The sequence below is a fragment of the Lonchura striata genome, chromosome 1A (genome assembly GCF_050655825.1).
Source record: "Lonchura striata isolate lonStrDom1 chromosome 1A, ASM5065582v1, whole genome shotgun sequence".
NCBI classification, from domain to species: domain Eukaryota; kingdom Metazoa; phylum Chordata; class Aves; order Passeriformes; family Estrildidae; genus Lonchura; species Lonchura striata.
Window position 1 is genome coordinate 42,625,828 of NC_140741.1, and position 26,071 is coordinate 42,651,898.

Here is a 26,071-nt window from a genome sequence, read left to right on the forward strand (position 1 = left end):
TACAGTTCTTATACATTTTTCTTGTGCTAGGGATCATAAATGAATGTAGAAGTTAAACGTGGTCAAACAACTGCTGGACATTGGGGTGTAATACCTTCCTAAGATGTATTGCTTGTGTCCTGAAAGTTTCCTTTCGTGAAAGGAAATGAAATTTTGCAATTTCAGTGGGGATCAAAGTGGCAAGCTTTGGTCCATAGCCCTGCACTTGCTGGCATGCCATGCCTGTTGCTGGCTTTGGCTTGGGCAGAGGTTTTTGTAATTTTTTGTTTTCCTCTCCAGGCCATTTCACATCTGTCTTGCCCTCAGTGCCCTCTCCTGCTCCTTGGTTTTTCCCATGATTTTGCAGCATCTCTGAGCTTTGTTTTGGCATCTTTTGTCCCTTCTCACTACACCTCATTTGCTCCCAGATCATTTTCTTGTGCTCACTGCATTTCCCAATTTCTTTGTTTTTCTGAATGGCATTTCTCTTGATCATATCTCCTTTCCAGAGTCTTTGGGAGCCTTTCTTTTCTGTTTTGCAAGATTTAGTTTCCTTTCCTGAAAGGAAACAAAGATGCTTGTGTCCTGCTAACCTATTCCAGATGCCTGTTCTTCATTCTTGCTGCCAAGGAACGGAGCTGGACAGGGCCCCTGTTCAGCTGCTCACCATGTCGCTGCAGAGCTGGGCAGTGGCACTGGTGCTTCCCTCCCTCTGTAGCACTTCACATTTGTCCTTGTTGAGTGTCATACAGTTCCCATTTGCCTCTTCATTCCACCTATCTAGGGTGCCCCGAACAGCAGCCTGACCCTCCAGAATATCCATTTGTTCCCTTCATTTGGTATCATCCCTAGATTCAATGAAGGTGAATTCCATCCACTCCTCCAGGCCACTGACAAAGACATGAAGCAGAATGGGGCCCAGAAAAGACTCCAGCGACACTCACTCCAGGGAGGGTGTCACCCCTTAACTACTACTCTCTGCACCTCATCATCCAATCACTTTCTCACTCATCTGGTTGTCCACCTATCCAAATCACAATGTTCTAACATGGTTTCACAAATATCGTGGCACAGTGGCAAACAGACAAGGTAAATGATGCTTTTATTGTTCTACCCTTGTTCAAAAATCCACTCATTTTATCACAGTTAAGTGCCTTTTTTTTTTTTTTTTATTTAATCAAAAAGAAAATAGAGAAGCTTTTTTTCCAAACCTGGTTAGTATTTTTTTTGTGCTACCATAAGGCTTGACAGTAACAGGAATAGAGCCTGCATCTTGTAAACAATGTTACATGGTTTTGGTTTTATTATAAATGTTTTTCCAGTGATGTCTAGTAGTCACCTGATCTTGAAGAGCTTAATGAAATAGGCACTCCCAGTTATACATCACTGAATCCTGAACTCATCAGCATTAACTTTATTTGGGGCATTCATAAATGTCTGATAAAGCAACTGACAATTTGTCACTGTTGACTCAGGACTTTAACACTACCTACCTGAACACAATGAAACACAATATATTTAGGAAACCTCAGTACAACTTTTCACTTAGAAACCTTTAGGTTGTAAACTTGCAACATTATTGCTTGAATAGCATTTAGTATAAAACATTTAAAAAAATACAATTAATTACAAGATGCATTTGTTTGCTGCAAATATTTTCCAGGACTTAACTTTGCAAGCCAGATGCCTATGCAAACAGGCAATTCATGTTGGTTGCCCATGGTTTCTTTAAGTTCTGTTAGACCTTTCTAGTGTAAAGAGTTTTACACCAATGCACTCTATGCATTTAGAGCTTGGAATTATTTTGAAACATGCCAAAGGATTTTGATAATGTTTTTTTTTCCTTATCTGGATGAATCTCAATCTACAAATTTCTCTTGTTTGTGACTTGAACTTCCTTTATGTTCTTGGCATTACATGTACATTAAATGTAAAATACCAACATTGTACAATATTCCTGCAATTTTTCCTTAAGTGGAATCTTAAAAATGACATTTCATTATTTCTCTCAGACAGACTGTTGCGTAACATGAAGGATCAAGGTCAAATGATATATGAAGAGAGACTTTTAAATCATTCAGATGGTTGTCCTCTATTTTGATCTCTTTTTCACTACTTTCCAAGAAATATGAGAGATTCTGAACATTTTTCAAAATGAGTCTGTAGCATCCAGGTATATTTAGCTGTAATGGAGACACTCTGAATTTGCACAACTCCAGCTCATCCTTAGAAAGTCTTTCATGGTACCACTGTCCAACTTTATTACTGGGATACTTGATACTGTGTCCCACCATCGGAAGAACCACCTTCGAAGAAAAAAACAAAGATATCTGAGGTAATACTCATCCATTCCCCTTTAAATAAATGTGATAATTTAAAATGTGTTTAAACCTTGTGTTTTGGGGCCTGAAATAGTAAACCAGCAGATTCTCTTGTGAAATGATGTTCTGCATGGCGGGTATATTGAATGTCAATAAAGTATAAAATATAATCAGCATATCAGGAATCCAAAAACAAAGCAGCATACAGCAGTAAAGACATTCAGTTGCCATATATTCAGTTGCCATGCAAGACCTCACAACTACATTATGAAACCTTCAAAAATTAGATTGTCAACTCCTTTTGAAAGTTTTTTTCCAGTAGACTGAAATCTTTCCTGAAGGCTTCAGGATAAATATTGCCATACTGCAAATGACACTACTTATTTCTACTACCAAGTAAATTTGTTATGAGAGCAAAAATTAGTTTTCACATGTGTTTTCTTCAATGTGCATTCTGACAGGGACAAAGACTGCACCAGTTAAATTGATCATATTATTTAAAATAAAACATTTTAATCAAATAAAAACATCAACAACTCAGAATTTTTCATACAGACTTACTTGGTATATAGAATATTTGTTAGCTGATTCTTCGGAAGCAGTGACTACATGAACCTGACAAGAGATTTAAGAATAGAAAAATACCAACCTTTTAAAAAGTAAAAATATATGTTTTATTTTAGGAATTACACACTGTACTTATAAACTTGCACAGAATATTAAGGTTATATGGCTAATGCAGGGGCAATAAACTCAGATAGTAAAAAATCTTAAGATATGCTTAATTTATATTAATCAGTTTACTGGTAGATGGCATTGCATGAAACACTTACTGATGCTAGAAACACTGATGCTAGCTACCACTATTATTCTTTGAGTCTGAAGTTAACAAAGTCAATGCCATCTTGTGCTACATCAGCAAATATAAAAATAAAAAAAACCAATGTTTTAGATTAAGAAGGAATATATCTGTATAAAACTCCATAATTCAATACTGAATTTAATATATCTGCTTTTCATTTTATCTAATTGTTTCATTAACATTCACTCTCAAATATACTAGTAAAGAAAAATCTCAATTGAAACGCAAGCTACTCCATAGGGACTGGAGATAACCTTTCAAATGCTCTTGCCTTCAAATTTGTAAGAGGTTCACCCAAAAGCAATTAATTACATTGTGCCTCTGCATACATCTGTTTGTTCTCCAGTAAAACACTGCACAGTTTATGATTTATCTGATCAGGAGAAAGATAGAATCACTGAATAATCTAGGTTGGAAAAGGTTGAGTCCAGCTGCAAAACATTGCCAAATGCACCACTAAACCCATATCACATACCTCTAGGAATGGTGTCTCAACCCCTTCTCTGTGCAGCCTGTTCCAGTGCTTGATAACCCTTTTGGTGAAGAATATTTTCTAATACATAACCTAATTTTTTCTGGTACACCTTGAGGCTATTTCCTCTTGTCCTACCACTTGCTACTTGGCAACTGTCTTCACAATAAGGTATGCTAACTCTAAAAGAAGAGAGCACATCGGAATGGACTTCAGCATGTCAAAACCTGGGACCAGACACTCTACTGCCAGATTCTACTCACTGGCTCTATGGCTCACTGTACTCTTTGGCTCCATGCACAGCTCCCAGGCTCAGCTATGAGCAAGCAGAAGCACTCCCTTGCCTTTTAGTATTTTAGCAAGAAGACCACCGCATTTTTTGAACAGCTGCTACCAGTTTAGACCCAGCACCAATGAAATGGGGCTAAACATGTTTTGCCTCTGTAACTGCAACGAGATTATCAATTCAGCATGAGGCTTTCACCCTGGAATCACATTCAGCATTGTATTTAGGAAAGGCCTGATGTGGAGAGCAAAACTCAGATCTGCACTGACTGGTAATATGGGCACACCCAGAGTCCACTCTGAAGGTTTTCCCCAGTCAAATCCTATGAAGAGCATTATATACCATGGAGACTAAATTTTCGTATGTATCATTTCTGACCTTCTGCTCCTTCCTCTCACTTGAATAAAATGAACAGCCAAAACAGATTAAAGCTGCTAGTTATATGTCTAGCTCATAGGTCTATTTATGGTGAAACAAAAAAAAATTCCTACATTATGTTTTTTAACTTTGTCACAATATGAAATATTTTAGTGAATGAACCAAAATAAAGGCATTACAGTATGTCTGCTTATGTATTCAAGTGCATTAAGTTATTTAGGGGTTTTTGTTGTTGTTTTCTTTTTACAAGGACTACTTTACAAGAAGACTCACCTTGTCATTCAGGGAAATGCTTTCATCAATTTCTTCCAAGAAGACAAGATCACCCTCAACCACTTTTGAGCCATAAGTCTTCAGCCTATATGATGCTGCTTCGTTCCAAATTTTACTGCAATAAGCATGGACATAGAATATGCGCAAGGAGTGAGGAATGTTGAGCCATCCTTTGGTACAACCTTCATGATTTACACCATAGCGATTTAAAGCTCGTAGCAACATCTTCTCTCTTACTTTAAATTCTGGCAGCATCACAAGTGTGCCCTTTGCATCTTCTGATATAAACAAAAATAACCATGTCAGTAATCCCTGATTATTCAAGCAGTACCTGACATTTAAAAAGATAAAATAATCAAAGAGAGAAAAAAGGCATCAGTCTAATGTCTTCATGCTTTGATTATTTCCTTTCCTTCAATGTGTTGTGTTAGACAAATTCATCTTGTATGCCTATCAACACAGACCCATGAATTTTATTCTGTCTAATGCAGACTAGCTGTCATTCAGTTTTTCAGCCTAGTTTGAACAGTATTTTTTTTAGAAACTTATTTTATCACTTCAAAGGGGTTTTTCTGAGCCAGGTAACTGGAAGTAAAAACCAAGCTATAAAAGAACATTAAATCTCTACTAATCATTTCAGAAGATGTATTTCACAGCAGGTAAAAACCTTGTCTTTATTTTAAAGACAAAAATTACATTTGCCTTAGGGAAGTCTGACTCTTAAGATGAAAAATGCATTTAACTGGATTTTTACTACATTATATAAATGCTATATATTTAAAATTGTATGGGGTGCTTTTTGTTTTCATATTACAAGTGATTACCTGATTAAGCCTTTTGCACAGACTTCTATGTCTGCTTTCAGGAAAAGGCAAGCAGCTGCTTTCAGGGTCCACATCAACTGGAAGTTCCATGTACAGAACCGAATCATTTATCTTACATATCTTTGTCTTTTGAAGCTATATCGAATCATTTATCTTACATATCTTTGTCTTTTGAAGCTATATATCATAGTTGGTATGTCAATCTACAATGATAAGCAGGCTAATAGAGATGTGGAATATTTGAAAAGAAAAATGTATTTGAAGTTGAGAACAACTTCAAAGTGGTGAGAAAATTCAGGTGAATGATAAAACCAATAAATATGGCAGAGTGCTCTACTCAGCACACTCCTGTTTTTGACCTATTTTGTTGATTTTAATTCAAGAAAGAAAGAAAGTAGATGTGTTAAGTGCTGAGTATGAGTTGGGTGCCACATTCTTGCATACTTCCCTCACTAGGGAGAAGTTTATTATCCAAAAGCAGACAGATGGAAGGAAGCAGAAGTCCCCTGATAAATCTTAGTCTTTTCCAGCATTATGATATACAGTGTTTGTTTCCATATTTTCTTGCACTTGAAGTACATTCATTTTCCACTATTTTGCCCATTTAGGGCCTCATCATATAATTTTGAAATGTGCAACTCTATTGAGTTGCACATATAAAAATTATAATGAAGCTCATTATAATGAAGTGTAAGTGGAATAACGCAGTAGGAAAATAAAACATATTTCCCTGTGCAGCAACACTTTATTACCTCACAATATTGACTCTGCATAAATACACTTTAACAATTAAAGTGGACAATTTAAGTGGACATACCAGTTTGAAGAAAGTATCTTTTTGCATTGTTTACAGGATCATCAGTATCTTCGGGCATGAAAAATAATTTCACAGCTTTCACCTTAAAAGTACAATTTTTTTTCCAGTTAAATATGGAAAAATCATGGTAATCATGCATCCAATTCTGTTTTAAAATATTCTGCAAGCTCTCAAAATTAAATAAAATTCAAATTCTCCCTTTCACAGAAGATCCTATGAACCACAGAACAATGTCTTGTGCCCCTTCTCAAGTTAAAAAGAGGTTTTAGTCACCCAGAAAATGTAAAACAGTTTCAAAGCTTTGTGAGAAACCAGGTCACTTTTCTGGTCATTCAGTTCAAACTTCTCCACCTGAAATTGTCATCATTCTATCTTGAACACTAAGGTTCCTTGCTTCCATCCTACATGCTTCATGCAAAATTTAGATTGAACACTTTCCACAGTCTCATACAGAGGGAAAACTTTGTTTTGTTTTGTTTTTTAATACTGATCGGTATTAGGTTAGATGACACTGCGACAAGGAAAACACTACAGTAATTACCGCTATTTGCAATATTAGATGAGCTGCTCAATTTGCTAGCAATTCTACCAACCTGTTACACCTGGCTCTTGTCCTCCTCTGTATTGGACTGTGAAATCACATACTGACACATTTTTTAATATAAACAGTAATTCCTACATATTTTAAATTAAAGTAACTAAGTTAAGACTAAGTATTTAAATCATTACTCCTCAGGGACCAGCACCTGGTCCAACTGCTATCTAATATCAGATACATCAACAGCAACTTTCATGGGCTGCTCTCAAATATTGATTCTTGTATTTGAAAGATAAGCTTTCCTGATTTTTCTCAGAATTAAAACAAGATTAGAAGAAAAGGATATTCAAGTATCCTTTCGACTTTGTAGTGTCTGATTAGTCTTCTACTTATTTCTTCTATAGTGCCAAACACTAAACCACATACACTGAAAAGTACATTACTCTTATCTTATTACTTATTATTTAATAAGCTCAGAACTGAGAGTTTGGGAAAGTAGTCAAGGAATAATGGAAAGCAGAAATCTCTTCTATATAGCAGATAAATTACCACAATATTGAAAAAGCAAATCCTTTCTTACAAACTTATGTGACATTTTTAAGAAGTAAACAGACCCCCAGCAGGATAAAGAAGCTACAGTTCAGAGTGATCAGGACCATGAATGAACACTGTATGAAGATTGCTTCTTTTCAGTGTTCAAACCCTGTACAGAATGCAACCACTTTCCTGCCAAGTGGTATGATAACAATCCCAATCACAGACAGAACTATCACCCCAGAACTATTTAAAGCTTCACTTGCTGTTTAAAAAAGGTTTTCGTTTCAGTATGAATATCTTCATGCTTATGCTGTTATTGAAACTGATCTAAGCAATTGTTTCCAGCACACAGACGGGTTTATCTCAAAAATGAAATTGTCCACTGAGAAGGTCAACTCCAGTGCTAGATATTGCAACAGTAATATGAAATTCTCTTGACAATAAGGACTCAAATTACAAAATGGAAATACCATTTTTTCATTCAGTAAAGCCAAGCCTATTTGATCTGTCTGAACAATTTGTCCTTGTCCAAATCGCTGAGGTCCGTAGTAATTCACAAAACCTTTTGTCTAGAATGAGAAAGAATAAATATATCACATGTGTGAAAGTACTGGGTATGATCAATAAGGCCTGGCAGACAGCACACACACATCTATATTTATGTCCAAAATATATAAAACCAGAATCAGAAGTTACATGAAAAGCAAAACTCATAATTCATTATGATATTTTGGCACTAAAAAGACATCTAAAAAGACTATCAGGTTCTCCCATTGTCTTCACATTATTAAAAAGATCCCATGTAAATGAAATAAAATTATTCCAATACAGTCAATTATTATAATTACAACTATAGATCAAGTCAAAGAAATTAAGCTTTTAAATGTGTCAGATTATGGAATCTCTACTCAAGCAAATGCAGCACAGCTAATGAACAGTAACCATTGATTGTTTTTGCTTAAAAACACTAATCTTTTTCACATGAGATAATTTCTGTTATTAGTGCAATATAAAGGTCAAAAGTGAACACTTCTGTTAATTGGGATTTTAAATCTCCTGATGAGTTCTAGGTAACACACAAGAAGTAAAATCACAGTCATGTGACCCAAAGAGAACACCCTTTTCTAGAAAATAGTAATATTTTCTAGAAAATATCTATATAGAAAATAGAAAATACATATAGCAATCTTTTCTAGAAAATAATATTATTTTCTAGAAAATAGTTTGTCTTGTCTACATGGAGTAGACAAACACAAAATACATATTTGTTTTGCAAATGGTTATTAGGCTCCAATTTTATAATCTTGCTTTGGACATCTATAGGTCCCATACACAATTTTGCCTTCACAGAAGATGAAAAATGCGTATTTTGGATTAATACGTATCCTGTTTTGTCATTTATCTTCTGACTAGTAAGGTAAATCCAATAAAGCAAGACACACAATCACAGGAATTTGGCTTCATTTTCCAAACGGCAAAATAAAACAAGTCAGATGAAGCAAAGAAAGCATTATAGTAGCAGCTGAATGCTTTTCTCAACAATAAAATTTAATTTCCAAAGTACATGTAATGTATTTTGCTTTTGCACACTGGGTAGTTGTCATTCAAGACTTTATTCCTGGATTAATCTTCTTAAAGCAATTTATATTATAGTTATTACTTCGAAAGTTAGGGCAAGAGAATCAATACTGTAAAAAATATTTACAGTTTTTCCCTTCCATTATTTGCTCTTATTTTTCTTGGTGGTTTAAGAATGTTGCATGATCAGAGTTTCCTTCAGGAACTAAGGAAAGCAGAATCAAAATCCACTGCATTTCAGGGGAGTCTTTCTCAGAGATAGATATTCCACATAAGTTCATACCATGAAAGTTTTTCATCCAAGCCAACCATGCAGGTTCCTCACATGACCAAAAAAGGCAACCAGCTGTGATTTGCACTGAGCATATGTGTGTATATACACGTACACATTATATGGATGTACATTATTTCCTCCTTCATCTGCCACAGTGAGACCCATCACTTTGGCTGGTCTCAGCTCTGTGCAGCAATGGCTCTTATATCCATACTCATTTGTTACTGAATTCCCCTTTTCTTTTGCTGCACCACCCTGGGGCCTCCAGGCTGAAACACGGAATCAATTCACTTGTAATCCCTTCTTGGAAGGCAATTTTACTCCTGAGTCCCTAAGTAATGCAGGAAAGACATAAAACTGCAAAAAGCACTAAATTTGGGAAATACTGCCATTATTGTGCTATTACAAGCATTTTCCTTAAAGGCACTTTTTATAACAGAAAAGAATTAAAACTCTGTTAATTATCATGAGTCTTTCTTACCTCAACACTTTCCACTGCTTCAGATATTCTCTCCTTCAAATCTGCAGAAGTGTCATGACTGTGGTGTTGGAGATCTCTCACAACTATGTCAAAATGATTACCCTTCAGCTGACCAAGTCTGAGGTGCTGGTATGCTGGACGGATGTTGTATATTTTCATACCCTTTTTTTCCATTTTGTTTCCAATTTCCTTCAACCTGAATAAGTAATTGGGAGAAATTATGAACCGTCCTCTACTAAAGCTATACAGCTTCTAATGAATGTCTTTTTCACCTTTGCACTGATACTAAAAACACATAAAAAAATAAAATGGGATGTAAAACAATTATTATGAGAAAACAAAATCAAATACAGAGATAAAAGTCTTAAAATTAAGTTATAATCCAGAAATACTTTTTAAAGTATTGTCATTTTTATGATCCTGACAGATGCTGGAATTAAGCAATTCATGGAACTTTCTCAAGAGTAACTGCACTGAATTTTTAATATTTTTAATTGAAAAACTAGTAATGTTTTTACTCTTACCTCCTCAAAACCTGTTTTTAGAGAGAAAGGAAAAGGTAGTGTGCTCTAGCAGACCCCAAAATTGCTCTTTCTTCATCAGCCTTAACAAAAACAAATTCAGTGCACTGATTCTCTGGGTGTGCTCGCAAATGCTTGTAATTGGAAACACAGCTGACAGTTCAAATATTTACACTTTAAAATACCCACTCAATCTCTTTGCTCATATGTGTAAACAAGAGTGACTCAAATCAAAGGAAAATTTCAGCATAAGAGCTTGAATCCTAAGCAATATTTTAATAATTTCATAAACTGTTTATTCATAAAAAAGATTTCTCTTGCTGTGAGGATGCATTTACCTATTTTTCTTCATAACTTAAACACTAACACAAAGTTTTGCTAATTACCTCCTAGACAACTGGCCTTACAGTCCAGTTTGCAGTGGATATTTACCATTGAGTGCTAAATTGCATATTCCCTAAAGGCACAAAAGATTAAAGCCATTTCCATTGTGCTCTATACAGACAAGGGGAAAACACATCAGAAAGGACATTTCAAGAGATTGTACTATTTTGATACTTATTAACGCCAAAAACTACATATTAAGCTGCTTGTACCCAGATTTTAATTACCTCTCGGGAGTCACCTTCTTCACCACCATAGGCTGCAAAGTGATAGCCTTCTTATCTTTGATGCCAGTGTAACTGAAGTCTGAAGGAAGAACATCAAGTTCAACTGCCAACAAGCCAATTGCTTCTAGTGTTTCTAGGTTTTCTTTCTGAAGGGTGAAAGCTGAAACAACCATCTCAGAATTATTAGGAACTTGACTTTATGTTTCAGTGTTCTGCCATGACAGACGGGCAGGTTCTTCCCCTCAAACTGCAACAGCATGGAAACTGTAAAGAAACTGTCCTCCTACCCCACAAAACTAAATCAAATGAGACTTTTACAGTATAGAAGGAAAGGAATAAAAATTATACACAAAATTCAGACAAATCAAAAACCCTGATGCCTTTAAAAACAGCACCTCATAAAATACAACACAATTCAACAGACATGCATGGACATATTGCAGGAAACATTCTCTGTATCAGAGGATGCAAGAATGAGATCATAAGTCAAATTTTACCTTACTAACTTGTTCAGTATCTACATGCACCTCCAAAAACCCCACAATTACTTTCAAGGGAAAGCTATCACCCTGGGAAAGCCACAGAGTTAGTTAGTGGCTACAATCAAAAGAACTGTAACCGTTATGCCAAATGGTTGCAGTAACTTGATTCCTCCATTTCATTCTCCAGGGATACAACACCACTGCATTGATAATTATTTATTTCAACATCAACAATGAGTTGACAGGCCTATGTGTCATATAGAAATGATCCTGAGTATGTCTTTCTACAGAACACCTTCACTAAAAATGAATTTACCTGTATAAACATCTTGCTTCTGAAAACCACCAGCACACCTTTTTCTGGACAAACTTTTTTCTCGAAACCGTACTATTATTGATGTATTTGGCTGATCATTGGCATCTGTCATGGTAAAAGATTTTGTTTCTAAAAGCTTTCCAAATTTCCTATTGATGAAGTGGTGAACTGTTTTCCTGTGCTCTTTGTTTCCATCAGGCTCAAAAGAAAACGTAGAATTTTCTAGCTTTGCATCTAAAAATTTAAAGAAATCACTTGTTTCCTTTTCAGTTACTAACTGACAAAGTTCTCTGTAATCGGGATTCCCTTTTACAATCATTTCATTGTCTTTCGTAACAGTGACTAGAAAGGGATATTTCTGCCTAACAGCACTGTGTAAATCAGCTCGAATTTTCTTGTCCAGCCTAGGTCCCAGCGAGAACTCCCTGGCACCAGCATCCGCGTTGTTTTCCAAGCCCCACGCATCCTTCACATCGCAGGCAAATTTGTTGAGCAGTTCGCTCACGGGCTTGCCGAGTAAGGACTCCAACACAGGGGCTTCCCCGGGGCCGGGCTGCAGATCGGGGTCTCGCTCACGCTGACTTCTGCCGGGGGATGCAGCAGAGCCGCGCCCCGCCCGGCTTGGGCCGCGCCCCGGGGGCCCGGGCGCGGCATGCCGGGGGCACCCGAGGGCGCCGGGCCCGGGCGGCTCCGGCCGCCGCTTCTTGGGCTCCCGCGGACACGGGCGGCTCTGTGCCGGCGGCGCTTCGCTGCTCTCCTGGAGCAGCTCAGCTCGGGCGTCCCTGAGGAGGAGCTCGGGCACCTCGAGCTCTGTCACCACGAAGTCCCTCGGCGAGTTTTTGATGGTGCCGCGGAAGCCGGTGTGCTCGCCCAGGTAACTGAAGGAGGGCAGCATGGCTGCCCTGCTCCCCGCCAGGCCCGCCGCACCCGCAGCGGGCGGAGAGGGAAAAGGGAGAGGGCCGGAACAGCATCCACTGCTACGAAAAGGCTGCTGGAAGGCGGGGAGGGTGGCTGGCTGGGGCAGGGACGGACGGACGGACGGACGGACGGATGGATGGATGCAGGGACCGAGGCACGGACGGAGCGGCGGGACCCGCACGCCCCGGAAACCGCCGCCAGGGGGCGCCACCACCTCCACCGCTCCCTCCTCCCATCAAACGGGCCCAAGGACGTCACCAAGTTCCCCAGGGCCGGGGGGACAGACGACGAGGCAGCGAGCTCCCCCTCCTCGCGGCCGGACATGGGCCGTACCGGGGGCGGGGCCCCTTTTGGCCGCCTATGGGAGGGCCAGGTGGGAGAGCGCTTCCGCTGTGTCCTCCCCGCGCCGGTGACGTCAGCGGCACCGGGGCTGGGCCACGCCCCCTTAAAGGGGAAGCCGTGAAGGTGAGAGGCGAAGGGGAAGCGGCGCGCCGGGAACGCCCGGTAGGGATCGTGGGGCCCGCGGGCAGGAAGCGACGGTGAGGCGTGAGGGGACCCGGGCGGCTCCGGGTGCGGGGGGCGCTGGCAGCCGGGAATGGTGGGCGGGAGCTGCGCCGGTGGGGGCTGTGGCAGCCGTCAGGCCGGGGGCGGCTGCGGCGCCTCGCTGGGCGGGCGCTTCCCGGAGAGCCGCTCGGGTAACGCTGTGTCCCGCCAGGAGCCGGAGGATGGGCGAGCCCGTGACGGATTCCACGCATGTCCGCTGCCTGAGCTACGGGCTCGTGAGGAGGCTGGCAGACTTCATCGACCCGCAGGAAGGGTGGAAGAAACTTGCGGTGGATATAACCAACCCGTCCGGTGAAAGCAGATACAGCCAAGTGCACATAAGGTCCTACATGAAAGTCTCGTAACGTAAACTCGTGAATTACTCGTTCAACACAAACACCTTGTTAATCCCGCTTTCCATCTCATTCCTGTAACTTGCTGCACTTCGTGTGCTGGTGGGCACTTGGGTCTTGCAGTCCCGTTTCCTTAGGGAAAGCAAGGTAATTACTCCTAATTGTACTGCAGCTCAGGCTTTAAGCAAGCTTCAGAAAATTGACTAAAGAAATTAGTATTAATTAGAACTACAGACATGGGTATTTTTAGCAATACAGCACGGGCTGCATAACTTTCTGTACCCTAAAGACTAGGATTGATATTACAGTGCCCAAGAGACAGCTGTACTGTAACTCCTAATTCACTGTTCCCAAGAAAATGCCCAATAAACGTGGGGAGCCTGAGGCCTAAAACTGACAAGTTTATTTGAGGAGTAATGCTTGCAATATTTTACGAGCACCTCATTGTTTGAAGGGCTTGTTGAATCCTTGTTGAAGCTGTTTCAAAGACAGATTTTTAGATGCTGTATATATATCATCATGGGTTTCCAGTCTTTTCTAGTAATGGTAGTATTAAGTCTTTGTTTTTCTTTCAATAATAATATTAAATCAGTCAGAGTACTGGATCTTATTTTTAATGCTCATCTCAAAATATTCAAGATGGGGTGTGAATGCTAAATGAATGCAAAACAATTATTTTTACATTTGATCTGGCTCTGACTGTCTCTGGGTCTCTGGCTAACAGTCTCTTCTTTGTTTGTCCAAGATGCCACTATATTATGGATCCTATACAAACAGCTGAAGCCATGTATACATGTATTTCCTATCATTTTTCTCATATTTTGCATGCTTTTACCCTGATTTTAAATATGTTTAGGTTTTTTTTGGCTGTGTCTTCAGAAGATTTGTGGGTTTTGCAGTGCATTCAGATTTTTTTCAATGTGTTTTTTTTTTTTTTTGTCATTTGCCTTTAATCTCTTTCCCTTCATGCTTTTTGAGGCATTTTTTTCTTTTTTTCATATTTGTCTTAACTTATCTTTTAAGGAGATTTGAGGCATTTGTACAAATGGGAAAGAGCCCTACGTGTGAATTGCTTTATGACTGGGGAACCACAAACTGTACAGTTGCTGATCTTGTGGATCTGCTGATTAGGAATCAGTTCCTAGCACCAGCAAGCCTTTTGCTTCCAGGTAACTGTCACTCTTGTACATTTTGTACTATGTTCTCAGTTTTCTAAGATGCTAGGGAACTTCACACTAACTTGAAAATCAGAAAGGATTGCGTTAAAACCTAACCAAATTTGAATATATTTTCCCCTTTCTATCATTTATAATAATAGTTTAAGTAAGAGTTTCAAGTTCCAATAAGAGTGCTTGAGTTTACACATGGTGGCAGAATATAACCTGGTGATACATATGTGTCTCCTAGTTTTCAAAAATACTGACATTAGCATGACTTAGTTTTTCTCTGGTTCCTAATGTAGTTAACGCTTTTTCTAAATTCCCTTTTCAGAAGCTGTAAGGATGCCACAAGAAGTTACATTACCTCTTTCTTCACAGGAAACCTTGCCTATGCATGAGAAACAACTACCTGTACAGGAAAAAAAAGTGGCATCTGTAAAGCCTGTTTTAGCTCAGAGTACTGAGAAGCATCATTCAGGTTCTTCCTACTCAAGTGAAGAAAACAGCAGCTCACAGTCCAGTAACACAGGTAGACATTGGTAGAATTCAGTGCTGTTTTTTTGCTGATCTGTCCTTCACCCCATGTGAAATAAATCATAGGGGCGCATGAGAGTGATGACTCTATTCTATCATGGTGCATCTGTGGAAAACAGCATCTTGCCAATAAGTCACCTAATTTGAGAGAAAACGTAACTGTTAATTAAATTGCAATTTCTTTTTTGCCACACGTAATCCTGTTGCACTTTTCCAGTTCTTATTTTATAGACTGTTCAGCATCTCATGCTTTAAAACTAGATTTTGTATGTCAGAAATTACTAAGAATGCTGGAATAAAGATGACTAAAGAAGGCATTTTAGGAAAGTGTGTGATTGGTCTGTTCTTTCCTAAAGGCTGACTTTTGGGTTGCTGCCAGGAACATGATGTAATCTTGGTGTATTTTTTGTATATAAGGCAGTGGGACTCTCTCTGCCACACATTTAATTTCTATTATCTGTATTACAAATATGAATCAAAAACACAATCAAGTGCATACTACAGTGTTAGTTGTGAAGAAAATGATGTGTAGGTAATTATATATGTTTATTTGCCTTCCTTTTGTGTGTCTGGAATTTTCATCACAGAGCTGGACGTAGGGCTCCACTGTGTCAGGTTTCGTGTGGTAGCAAGTTTTTGTTTTAAGAGAACTGAAACAGAGAACCTTGTTCCTTATGTGAAAACATAGTTTTATGCTAAATGTCAATGTCTTTCAGATTTCCAGAATTTTTTGTTTCATGACTTGGAAAGCATTACAAATAATTTTGATGTGCGACCAGAATCAGCTGGAGGTAATAAACTGGGAGAAGGTGGATTTGGCATTGTGTTCAAAGGCTACATCAATGGCAAAAATGTGGCTGTCAAGAAGCTCATTGCTGTAAGTTGTTCTGGGAATTTTTCATTTTAATGACTATGTACTTTATATAATAGACTTCTTTATCTTGTTTATTGTGAAAAGTGTTGAATGATACATTTCAAAAAGTGTTGTCACCATGTTGCACATTATTTGGATTAAGAAATTTACCCTTAGTCCCATCAGTGTTGCAAGTCAGCACAGTCACAGGAGCTAATTCTTGCCTTCTCTGTAGCTCTCCTTTGAGGGGCTAAGCAAATTGTTGGGAAGAGCAGAGTGCTTTCCCAGTTATTTTCCCCTCATCCTCAAGAAGTGCCAGAAGAGAAGGGGTCCTAAGGAGGTTTCCATTTCAGATTAGGATGGCTGAGATTCACAAGGTAAATAGGTATTGTCACAGAATTTTAGTCTTTGTAACCATTCTTTTGTGTGAATATTGAATTTTGTAATTAAGTGCTTTTAGGTGGTAACTGCAATGAATGGAGTAAGTTGTTGACTTATACTAGATGCACTTATACAGTGTTTCAAGGAATTTAAAGTCATGTTCTGATACTTTATTTTTGAGCTGAGTCAAAGGTGTATTGTGAAAGTTACTAAGAAAGGCCTTCAGTTATTTTTTTTCCTTAATTGACAGCTGTGCATTTTATGATGAACCAATGATGTTAATGTCAAATACTTCTTTTTATAGATGGTTGATGTTAGTGTTCAAGACTTGAAACAACAATTTGAGCAAGAAATAAACATAATGGCAAAGTGAGTGCATCATTATACAATTTTTGTCTTTCTAACGTAACAATTTGCATGTTAACTGACAATGTGTATTGTACAGCACAATCACGTTTTGTTTGTTTTAAAACATCACCACACAAACCTGGCTTTATGCAGTAGAGGTGAAATAAGTCATTGGGAATCAAGTTCCCTCTGCCTTGTGTTTTCCTCAGATGTTTAGAGTCTTTCAGAGCACATGTGAACAGATACTTACTTTTTTTTTTGCTATAGGTGTCAGCATGAAAATTTAGTAGAATTACTTGGTTTCTCAAGTGATGGTGCTCAGCCATGTCTGGTGTATGAGTACATGCCTAATGGTTCATTGCTTGACAGGCTTGCTTGTCTGGTAAGTGAAATCTCTTAGCTTCCAATTGCCTTACTTTGCTAAAGTATAGGAATCTGTGCAATGTCCTTCAAATGGAACTGAACTGTGATGTCCAAATGGTGTTTTACTACTTTCTTCTTATGTTCTAATAATAAGTATTCTTCCAATAAGATTTTACACAAACATTTTAGATTAAAGTCAAATCAGGTTGTCAGTGCAATGTCAATGTACTGGTATCTGAAGCATCACAGAAGCTTGGACTGGCTATGCCTGTGTCAGGCAGTGCAGAGGGTGCTGCAGTCTTTTTTCCCAGTTCTTATGTTGGCATGTTCTCTTCTGCAGCAATTGAGGTTGTAATCTGCTGAACATTTTACATTGGTGCTACTTCAACCACCCATGTCCCCAGACCTAAATTGTCAGGCTTGTTTTTTTTTTTTTTATGCACTGATTCTCTGGTTTTACTGGTTCAAGCATCTATCAGTTGGAGAAATATGTGGATTAGGGAACTGATCAGGCTGATACAATAATACTTGGTTAAAAAAATATTTAATTTTCACCTGGAGACAAGATTTTGCATTTCCTTTGAAGGGCTGCACAAACTCTTCTGCTGCAGTGGGAAAAAAGTGGTGCTGTGATGAAAATGAGTAGCAGTGCCTGGGGAAAGGACTAGTACTGTTAGCACTGCTGTGTCAGTTTAGATTGATTTGTTTGCTTGCATACATTGCTACAGGTGCAATTATTTTGTTTTTTTTTAATGAATCAGTGCAGAAGAGAGACTAAGTCTTACCTAAGGACAGTGCAAATTTATGTGTAGAAATGAGCAGTGCTTTAAAAAGATGCATATGAAAATGGTTATCCATGTAACTAGCTGTTATCATCAAAGGAGCTTTAAAGATGAGTCCTTTACAAGGAAGAGACACACTTATGACATAAATCAAGGAATCTAAATCATAATCTATAAAATAGAATCTTTTTCTAATGAGATCAGAGAGTGAGTAATGTATTTACTTGAATATCTGTTCTTGCTGAAGATTTTGTGAGTTCACTGGATGTATTTGATGCATGGACTCTTTATTGTGTCATCTTTGTGTCTGGATATTGAGCAGGCAAGAGAGGTGGTAGAATGGTGAGATACTGTGAGAATGGCCACTTCCCTTGGCCACTGACAAGATTTTTGATGATTGGTTTTTAAATGTAGATGTCCTTACTTCTGAGGTTTAATTAGTAGCATGAATAAAACTAAACTCTCAAGAAATCCCAAAAAGGCTGGAAGATTGACTTCTTCTTGTTAGTAAAAACTATGGATTGCTTTGAATTATTTGCTTCAGGTTGAAGGCTCTGGTATCAGTGCCAGTACAAAGTGGGAGTTGCAGTAGATACAGATAGGTCTTTGCAGAGCAGCTGGCCTTGGAGTGTCAGAATCAAACATTAACCAAAAACATTTTTTGCAACTGGCAACTTAATCTAAGGCAAAATACAGGAAAAAAATGAAATGTGATAGAGGCATGTATTTCTGCCCAAATAAATTAAGACATGTATGCTGGTAGTGTTTTTAATCATCTACTTGAAAACAACAAAACATAGCAAGAAGTTGCTTTTGGGTTGTGGGGATTTTGTATGTTTGTTTGGTTTATGTGAGCATATATATATTTTTTCAGATTTTTACTTACCTTTCTCTCTTAATCAAGGATGAAACTCCACCAATTCCTTGGAATATGAGGTGTAAAATTGTTCAAGGTACAGCAAATGGCATCAACTTTTTGCATGAAAATAATCACATTCACAGAGATATTAAAAGGTAAAACCTGTGGAGTATTGCTGGCTGCATTTTCAAATTTTAATTTTTCTTTTTCATCTTTCCCCTGTTAAATCAATTTTAGAGAGAACAAACTGTAAAAAGCATTACTTCAGTCAAGGGCACAATCTTCTGCAAGTGACATCCATCACCACAACCTTGTCTGTGCCACAGGAACATGACCAGTACAGGCTTCTAAAGATAATTATGGGGCTAGAACCATATAATTGCTTAGACTGGAAAAGACCTTTAAGATCATCAAGTCCAACCATTAACCCAGCACTGCCATGTCCATTGCCAAACTATGTCCCAAGATGCTTGCATCTACATGTCTCTTAAATATCTCCAGGGCTGGTGACTCCACCACTTTCCTGGGCAGCCTCTTTCACTGCTTTGCTTGGTGAAGAAATTTTTCCTAACACCTAATTTAAACCTCCTTAGGCACAAATTGAGGCCGTTTCCTCTTGTCCTATTGCATGCTGCTTGGGAGAGAAGACTGACCCCCACCTGGCTCCAGCCTCCTGTCAGACAGTTTAATTGTAGGGAGTGATAACACCTTCCCTGAGGCTCCTTTTCTGCCAGCTCCCTTAGCTGCTGGACAGCATTCCAGTCATAGGATTTTGCATTGTAATTGTAATTGTGTTAGAAATTTAATATGTAAGTTGTAATTTATATCATAATCTATACTTTGAAATAGTTATTTGAGTGCCATGAGAACACATGGAGTTCTGTTCTTTAACAACTGCTTCTAATGAAGCTGTTGTTGAGGAGCAATTAATTTTTAAATAGGGAATTTTTCAGATAAAAACACACCTTTCTTTTTTCCTTTTCGTAGAACACTTCCTCAGATTGTCTCCTTTGATTTACTCCTATTTTTTATGAATATAGTAAAATTATTTCAGTCAAGTTCATGAAGTTCAGGGTTCTTCAATGATAATAAATGTTAATTGTTTTTTACACCAGAGTTTTTTTTCCTATGGATATCAGAACTCAGAATAGGTGAGAGTTTGGTTGGCTTTTCTCTTTTTGTTGTTGTTTATTTCCTCTTTCACGCTACATAGTTTGCTGTGTTGGCTTTTTTAAAAAGCAGCCCAAATCTTTGAAGAAAAGCCCCAAATGCCTTTTTCCATCTGATGGTTAAGAAAGAGCAACTGATTGGGTGTTACGGATGAATGTTTCAGTAGCTTTCTGGCTTCTGGCAGCTTTGTTAAATACAGACAACTTCAGTTTTGCAACCTTTCAGCTTGGGGAGAACGAGCATTTGCTTCAGCTACCTCTCATGTATGTTATGTGCTTCCTGCTTTGACAGTTTGTTTCTTCTTTCCTGCTTAAGCCTCTGGAGAAGTGTAATGACTGGAAGGGATGCACTTTTTTACCTTATGCTGCCTCTACCCTTCTAACTGCTGTGAGTTGATCATATTAGACAACTGGGTTTGGGGTTTTTTTTTAACATTTTGCAACTTGTGTGAGTAGTTCAGTACATTCGATTAGTACTATTAATGGTGCCACTCCCAGATAACATTTAGATGAAGAGACATCTAAGATTACTTCAGTCTTCATTTTGCTGTTATATGTAGACCATTTATAAACACACAGACATTAGAACAGCTTCTCTAGGCTAGAGGGGACAAGATTTAATGGGTATTCTCACAGTTGTTCATAGTTTTTTGGACTGGTTATGCCCAGGAAATAGTTCAGTCCTCTTTTGAAGCTTGAAGGTTGCAGTAAAAATTGCATTTGTTATGCTTTTTTGTGGTGTACCAAAAGAAAAAATACCACTCTTTGGACTTGACTGTTGATAAGAAGCTGAGATTTATGAAGTTGTGATATTAATATCTTTTTTTTTTTTTTTTAAGAAGTTGAGCTTTAAACAGGAAACCAGCTGGTGGATGATGCCTTGACAAGTGTCTGGCCTTTTGTCATAATCATATATCTAGCATTATTTACAGCAGTTCTGACATCATGTGATCCATTGTAACTTACAGCTGTGTTAATTTTGTTCAGGTTTGGCGAACAAGAAGGGGAAGTTATACTTCTAACTTTCTAGGAAGTTTTATATGTTATATCTGGCATTGTTGATTTCTTACAGTTCCATTAAAGGGATCAGAAAATGAGGATTTCATAAATATTAAATCCAGCTATTTTAAAATGGTTTTAAATGGTACAAGATTAAAACCCAGTAGATTTCTGCTGTAACTCACCCCACTGAGTATTTTATGAAAGTGTTAAGGACTTTGAGATGAGCCCCATTTGCCAGGGTTGCTTTTTTTTTTAAGGAAAATAAAAGCTGGAGGTCAAGTAAAAATATGGCACATAGAATATTCTAGCAGTAATTAAGTTTTCTGGTTTTCTTTTAAGACAAGCATAAGAGTATTACTCATTTGGCACATCAATTTGTCATGGTTGACATAGTATTAGATAATACGTATAAAAACTGCTTTTGTTAGTTCTGAGCAGAGATTTAGACTGTAAGAATTAAACTGTGATCCAGTAGAAGTCGATCAGAGACAAGTATTCTGTATTGTCCCTCTTAAAGCAAACCATAAATGTAACATAATTGGTCTGTTAAAAGAAAGTTTTGTATTTCTAAGGTTTGGGGGTAGAGAGAGTGTCTAGTTTTTTCCCTTGTGGTTTTTGTTTTTTTTTTTTTTTTTTTTTTTTTTGCATGCATACACACAAGAAAAAACATGGATGGATCTTGCAGTCAGTTCTTCATTTGTTTATAGGAATGAATTTTGAAATTGAGCAATTTCCAACAAAACTAAATTTACTTAACTTGTTTTGTGAATAATGTATAAATATATTAGCTTTCAGGATAGTCAAAATAGCAGTTTACATTTGGTTACTAAAGAATTATTAGTCTTATTAAAACCTATTTATGTACTGTTTGGAAAATTCTCTTACTTTTTTTGTTTTTTTTCCCCTACCTCCCCTCTCTACCAGTGCAAATATCTTATTAACTGATACATATGTGCCCAAAATTTCTGACTTTGGCCTTGCAAGAGCATCAGTAACATTCACACAGACAATCATGACTGAAAGAATTGTTGGAACAGCAGCCTATATGGCACCTGAAGCTCTGCGAGGAGAGATAACACCTAAATCAGATATCTTCAGTTTTGGAGTAGTAAGTAGAATGTGGGAAGCAGTATATGACTTCTTTTGTAAATGCTAAAAGCACACAAAATCAAGAGTATCTGAAATGAAATTATTACTGTGGTCCATAATTTTTTTTCCCCAAGAGATATTTTCTTAAGATAGTGTTTCTAAACTTTCACTGTGTAAAAATAATTTGAATATGTTGATTTGCTATGTGAAATACCAGAGCAAAATATTCCAAGTTCTAGCTAAATGTGGTTTGAAGTGGTGTGGAACGTAGTTTTTGCTTGCATGGTATTGCACAAAAGTGTAACTCAGGCTGAAAAATAAAATTTAAGAAAATAGTCCAAAATTATTGTGTTTTACTATATTCAACACCAAAAATATAATGTCCATGCTGAATTTACCTTAGAGCTGAGTACAAAAAAGACATGACCTTAATATTAGAAAGAAAATTTAATTTGTTCTGAATCACTATTGACCATTTCCTTCACAGCATTTAGTTTCATGGGAAGGTAGGCCCAACATTATGTCTGAATAGTTTGGAAATCCTTCAGTCTTGCTGTGAAGGAACACTATGTAGTGACAATAACTTGTGTTGAAATTTGTAATCAATGCTGCTAATAAGAGTTAATGAAAATAAAGGTAGGAACAAAACCAATTAATTGTATAGGAAATCTTTGGACAAACACAGATACTGAGAGTATGTGTTGACAGGCTGGAGGTCATGCTCCTTTTTGCAAATCATATATATGCTAAGGGTTATTCTGTGATTTATTTTCTCTTCTGATTTTTTTTCCTTTTAGGTCTTACTAGAAATAATAACAGGTCTTCCTCCAGTAGATGAAAACCGGGAGCCACAGTTGCTGGTATGTTCTTCCTGTTTTCTCCTTCCCTCCCACTGCTCCAGGATCACTTTATATGAAATCATAGTAAGTTAACAGGTTCTGAGACAATCAGTTGTTGGTCAGTAATTTCAGACTGACCCACTGAGGAAGGCAGATCTGCCTCTACTCATTGCCTTTTATGTCATTTATACTTCCTCAAAGAGTACGCGTGATTACAGATAACCCACTTCAGGTGTGTTGGAACTGAGGACTTTTGGACTAAACCAGTCACATTTAAAATTTGATTTCGGACTAGAAGTTTCTAGCAGATACCACAGCCACTGGGACTGGAGACAGAAATTTAGTTTACAGACAGACATTCATTTACAGGAAGAGGCTTTATAAAACTAATTAAAAAATTATACCAACTTCAGCTTGTGTATTTGTGGGTTATTAGGATACTTTGTTCATTGTGCTTCTTCTCTTACAAAAGAAACAATACTAGAAAATTGAGTCTTGAAGTGGGAGACAGTTAAATCTGTATGATACAACTTAAGGAAATTTGCTCTATGACATTGTAGTAATTAAAATGGTACAGAATAAAAATAAATAATTAATTAAAATGTATAGTTTCTTTATACTCTCACATGCTGTTCAGATACTTAAAATGTTATCTGCTTGTTGGTTCAAATTCTCTTGTAGTTAACCATAAAAGATGAAATTGAGGATGAGGAGGCAACTATTGAGGATTATGTTGATGTAAAGATGAGTGACTGGGATGTACCTTCAATTCATAAAATGTATTCAATTGCTGATCGGTGTCTGAATGACAAGAAAAACAGAAGGCCGGACATTAAAATGGTATGTAGTCTCAGGAAAAAGGCTTATTTAGGTGAGTGTGTGTGTGTGTGTGTGTGTGTGTGTGTGTTCCCTGTGTATGGTTACAGTATCAGTTAATTATATTTCTGTCTGTTCTTGTCCAGGTCCAACAGCAGCTCCAAGAGATAAAAACTTGATAATGTGTTTCTTCTGATACACCAATGTTTCTGTAATGGAGACATCGGTACCAAACGTTTAATCAGTATTTTGTCCAACATTATCAGTGACTCTGCTTTCCAGAACTTTCTGGACACACGTAAAGTGAACTGTTGGCCTGTCAGCAGCTCTTTCACATTTCCTTTGTCACAGGAACCTTATTAACATGGGAAAACTCTTTCTTGTATTAACAAGTTGCAGTGCTAGTACATCATCATCTCCTGCAGCTTTTTAAATGCATTTCCATATTTTAATCTATTTGATTCTTTTTATTTCTAGATATCTAGTATGTCTGCTGCAAAGGCATATGACTGTAACTGGTCAGAATGTTTTTTCTGTAAATTGCTTTCTTGATCAGGTGTACTAGACCTTTGTCTATTGAAGACAAAACCATTTAATAGCTATAATGGTACTTAATACTGTATTTTTGAGAAATGACAATAGTATTACACAGTTTAAACAAGCTTCTACTTAATATTTTAGCTTAAGAGTTCATATTAGAGTGAATGGTCTGGTACTCTTAGTGAATGTGATTATTATCAAAAAGTCTTCTTGGTATTAGTTTTAGTCAAATAAAGGCTGCAAGACATTTTCTAGGTTGTTTTTTCATTTCAGTAATTCCCAAGCAAAATGGTGATCTTGCTGTGCAGATGCATTTACATTTGCAAATGCTTTCTTACACTGAACTCCATGATGACAAACCATTTAATTTTTATTCACAGGAAGACTCTTAGCTACTTTGACTATTTTAGGAGGATTGAGTATTTTTAGTACTTTAGGAGAGGCTTCTATATGGATTATAAATACAAATGGTTGCTTTTCTTAAAGTGATCAGAATAACGATGTGAAGATCAATTCTGCATTTTACTTAGTCAAATAATTAAGCTATTTTAAGTATATATTAACTAAATACAAAAACGCACTTCTGAAAGTATAAATAGAAAGGTTTTTAAAATAGAAACATTGACAGATCAAAGCAGACTAAAAATGGAATGAAAGTGACTAGTAAGATTCCAGATACTTTGGAATAAGCATGAACATATTACCATTGTAAATGAAGATGTTATTTTCATATAAACTCATTTTGCACCTCATGAACTTTCTTAATAGCTTAGGGATACAAATACAGTCCAGCCTACAGTTAAATTTGAAATTCTGTGATTGTGTAACTTCATTCAGGAATATATATCTCATTGTAGCAAGCATGTGATTTCTAATTTAATGATAGCATTAGATTTCTGGCTATTTATTCATTATTTAGAATTTAGAAAAAAGGATCTACCTAATGGCTTCTGGATTTTTTGATTATAAATTGTAAAAAAGTGTTAACATTAAAAAACCCTCTGCATTATTACTTCTTTCTACTATTAAAACTTAAAGCCTTGAAAATACTTATAATTTTATGTTGCTTGCATTTTTGTTAATAACATAATGGTAATCTCACTGCATAGAATAAAGCTGTACAGCTCTGAACCTGGAGAAAAAAAGCTGCTATAAAGCTAAATTAGAATAAAATCTGCTGAAGCCATTCTTCAGTTTTAAGCAACTCCAGCTGTTATGTGAAGGTTTCATATTAGATCATGTCTATTTGCTATTCCCTGGAGCTGGAATACAGCTGTAGTGTTGTCCAGAAGTCTGTTTGCTGTAGCAACTCCCTGGTTAGCTCTGTTCACCTCTAGTAAGGTGGAACATTTTTGTTCATACACCAACTGTGATATTCTGCAGTTTGAGGAGAATCTCAGTCATGGGAGTTCCTACTCTGTCATACTAGACCATTAATATTTGCAGTGCTGCTCTCAGCAGTAAGGTTTTGGCAGTAGTTTTCCCTTCCTCACTGAAAATGAAGCAATGTTAGCTACTATTTCATACAATTTAGAAAAAAGTTTTGAACTTCTTTATTGATTATGAGGGGTTAACTAGGTAAAACTAGCTAATGTATGTAGCAACTATTTTTTTTAAATATGCAGGGGGCAAGGAGAAGGAACTTGGCTTTTTTTTTTTTTTGAGGTCTCCATACAGTAAAGTCAACATCTCTAAACACTAACAGAATAAGAGTAGCTGACTTCAGTTTATTTTGTTCCCTCCAAAAACATTAAGTTATCCTAGAATACATACTACTTTGTGTTAGTTACTATAATAAGGCTTTCTACTAGCACACAGGTTAGTAACTTGAGTCATTCAAGATACTTGTAATGGGATGATTTAGTTTCATGAACTGGAAGTCCAGTAGTATAGTACAGTAGTTCATGCTAAGCAAGTAAGAACAGATAGAACTATTCAATCACCAGTCAACTACTTCAGCATTTTAAAATGT

General features: G+C 37.2%; 2 protein-coding genes across 18 annotated transcripts; one reads left to right on the forward strand and one right to left on the reverse strand.

Moving 5' to 3' along the window:
- Window positions 1-1,064: 1,064 nt before the first annotated feature.
- PUS7L (pseudouridine synthase 7 like) lies at window positions 1,065-12,798 on the reverse strand. Of its 2 annotated transcripts, XM_031507905.3 has the most exons (8): window positions 11,551-12,797; window positions 10,753-10,912; window positions 9,621-9,816; window positions 7,758-7,856; window positions 6,213-6,294; window positions 4,572-4,849; window positions 2,862-2,915; window positions 1,065-2,285 (listed from the first exon to the last, which is right to left on the reverse strand). In XM_031507905.3, the coding sequence occupies exons 1-8, from the start codon at window positions 12,443-12,445 to the stop codon at window positions 1,962-1,964; spliced, it is 2,088 nt and encodes a 695-aa protein (XP_031363765.2). In that variant the 5' UTR covers window positions 12,446-12,797; the 3' UTR covers window positions 1,065-1,961. The 2 variants fall into 2 exon arrangements, with proteins under 2 accessions (XP_031363765.2, XP_085426384.1); XM_085570258.1 differs by lacking the exon at window positions 2,862-2,915 and having other exon boundaries at window positions 11,551-12,798.
- Window positions 12,290-25,285, forward strand: IRAK4 (interleukin 1 receptor associated kinase 4). 16 transcript variants are annotated; one of them, XM_085570262.1, is made up of 13 exons: window positions 12,916-13,007; window positions 13,184-13,354; window positions 14,388-14,533; window positions 14,856-15,053; window positions 15,775-15,935; window positions 16,597-16,661; window positions 16,908-17,022; window positions 18,660-18,799; window positions 19,760-19,795; window positions 21,740-21,923; window positions 22,702-22,764; window positions 23,425-23,583; window positions 23,706-25,285. In XM_085570262.1, exons 2-13 carry the CDS (start codon window positions 13,194-13,196, stop codon window positions 23,736-23,738), a joined length of 1,461 nt encoding a protein of 486 aa, XP_085426388.1. In that variant the 5' UTR covers window positions 12,916-13,007; window positions 13,184-13,193; the 3' UTR covers window positions 23,739-25,285. The 16 variants fall into 16 exon arrangements, with proteins under 16 accessions (XP_085426397.1, XP_085426393.1, XP_085426390.1 ...); XM_085570271.1 differs by lacking the exon at window positions 12,916-13,007 and adding an exon at window positions 12,290-12,424 and having other exon boundaries at window positions 23,425-25,285; XM_085570267.1 differs by lacking the exons at window positions 12,916-13,007; window positions 19,760-19,795 and adding an exon at window positions 12,290-12,424 and having other exon boundaries at window positions 18,690-18,799.
- The last annotated feature ends 786 nt before the right edge of the window (window positions 25,286-26,071 follow it).

Coding starts and splice junctions, on each gene's coding strand:
- IRAK4 (XM_085570271.1), top strand. CDS start 12,393: ATGGTGCCGCGGAAGCCGGTGTGCTCGCCCAG. Junction 15,936..16,596: donor CTGTCAAGAAGCTCATTGCT/GTAAGTTGTTCT, acceptor TTCTTTTTATAG/ATGGTTGATGTTAGTGTTCA. Junction 19,796..21,739: donor GATATCAGAACTCAGAATAG/GTGAGAGTTTGG, acceptor CCTCTCTACCAG/TGCAAATATCTTATTAACTG.
- PUS7L (XM_031507905.3), bottom strand. CDS start 12,445: ATGCTGCCCTCCTTCAGTTACCTGGGCGAGCACACCGGCTTCCGCGGC. Junction 10,913..11,550: donor GAAGCAAGATGTTTATACAG/GTAAATTCATTT, acceptor TGGTTGTTTCAG/CTTTCACCCTTCAGAAAGAA. Junction 4,850..6,212: donor AAGATACTTTCTTCAAACTG/GTATGTCCACTT, acceptor TGTTTATATCAG/AAGATGCAAAGGGCACACTT.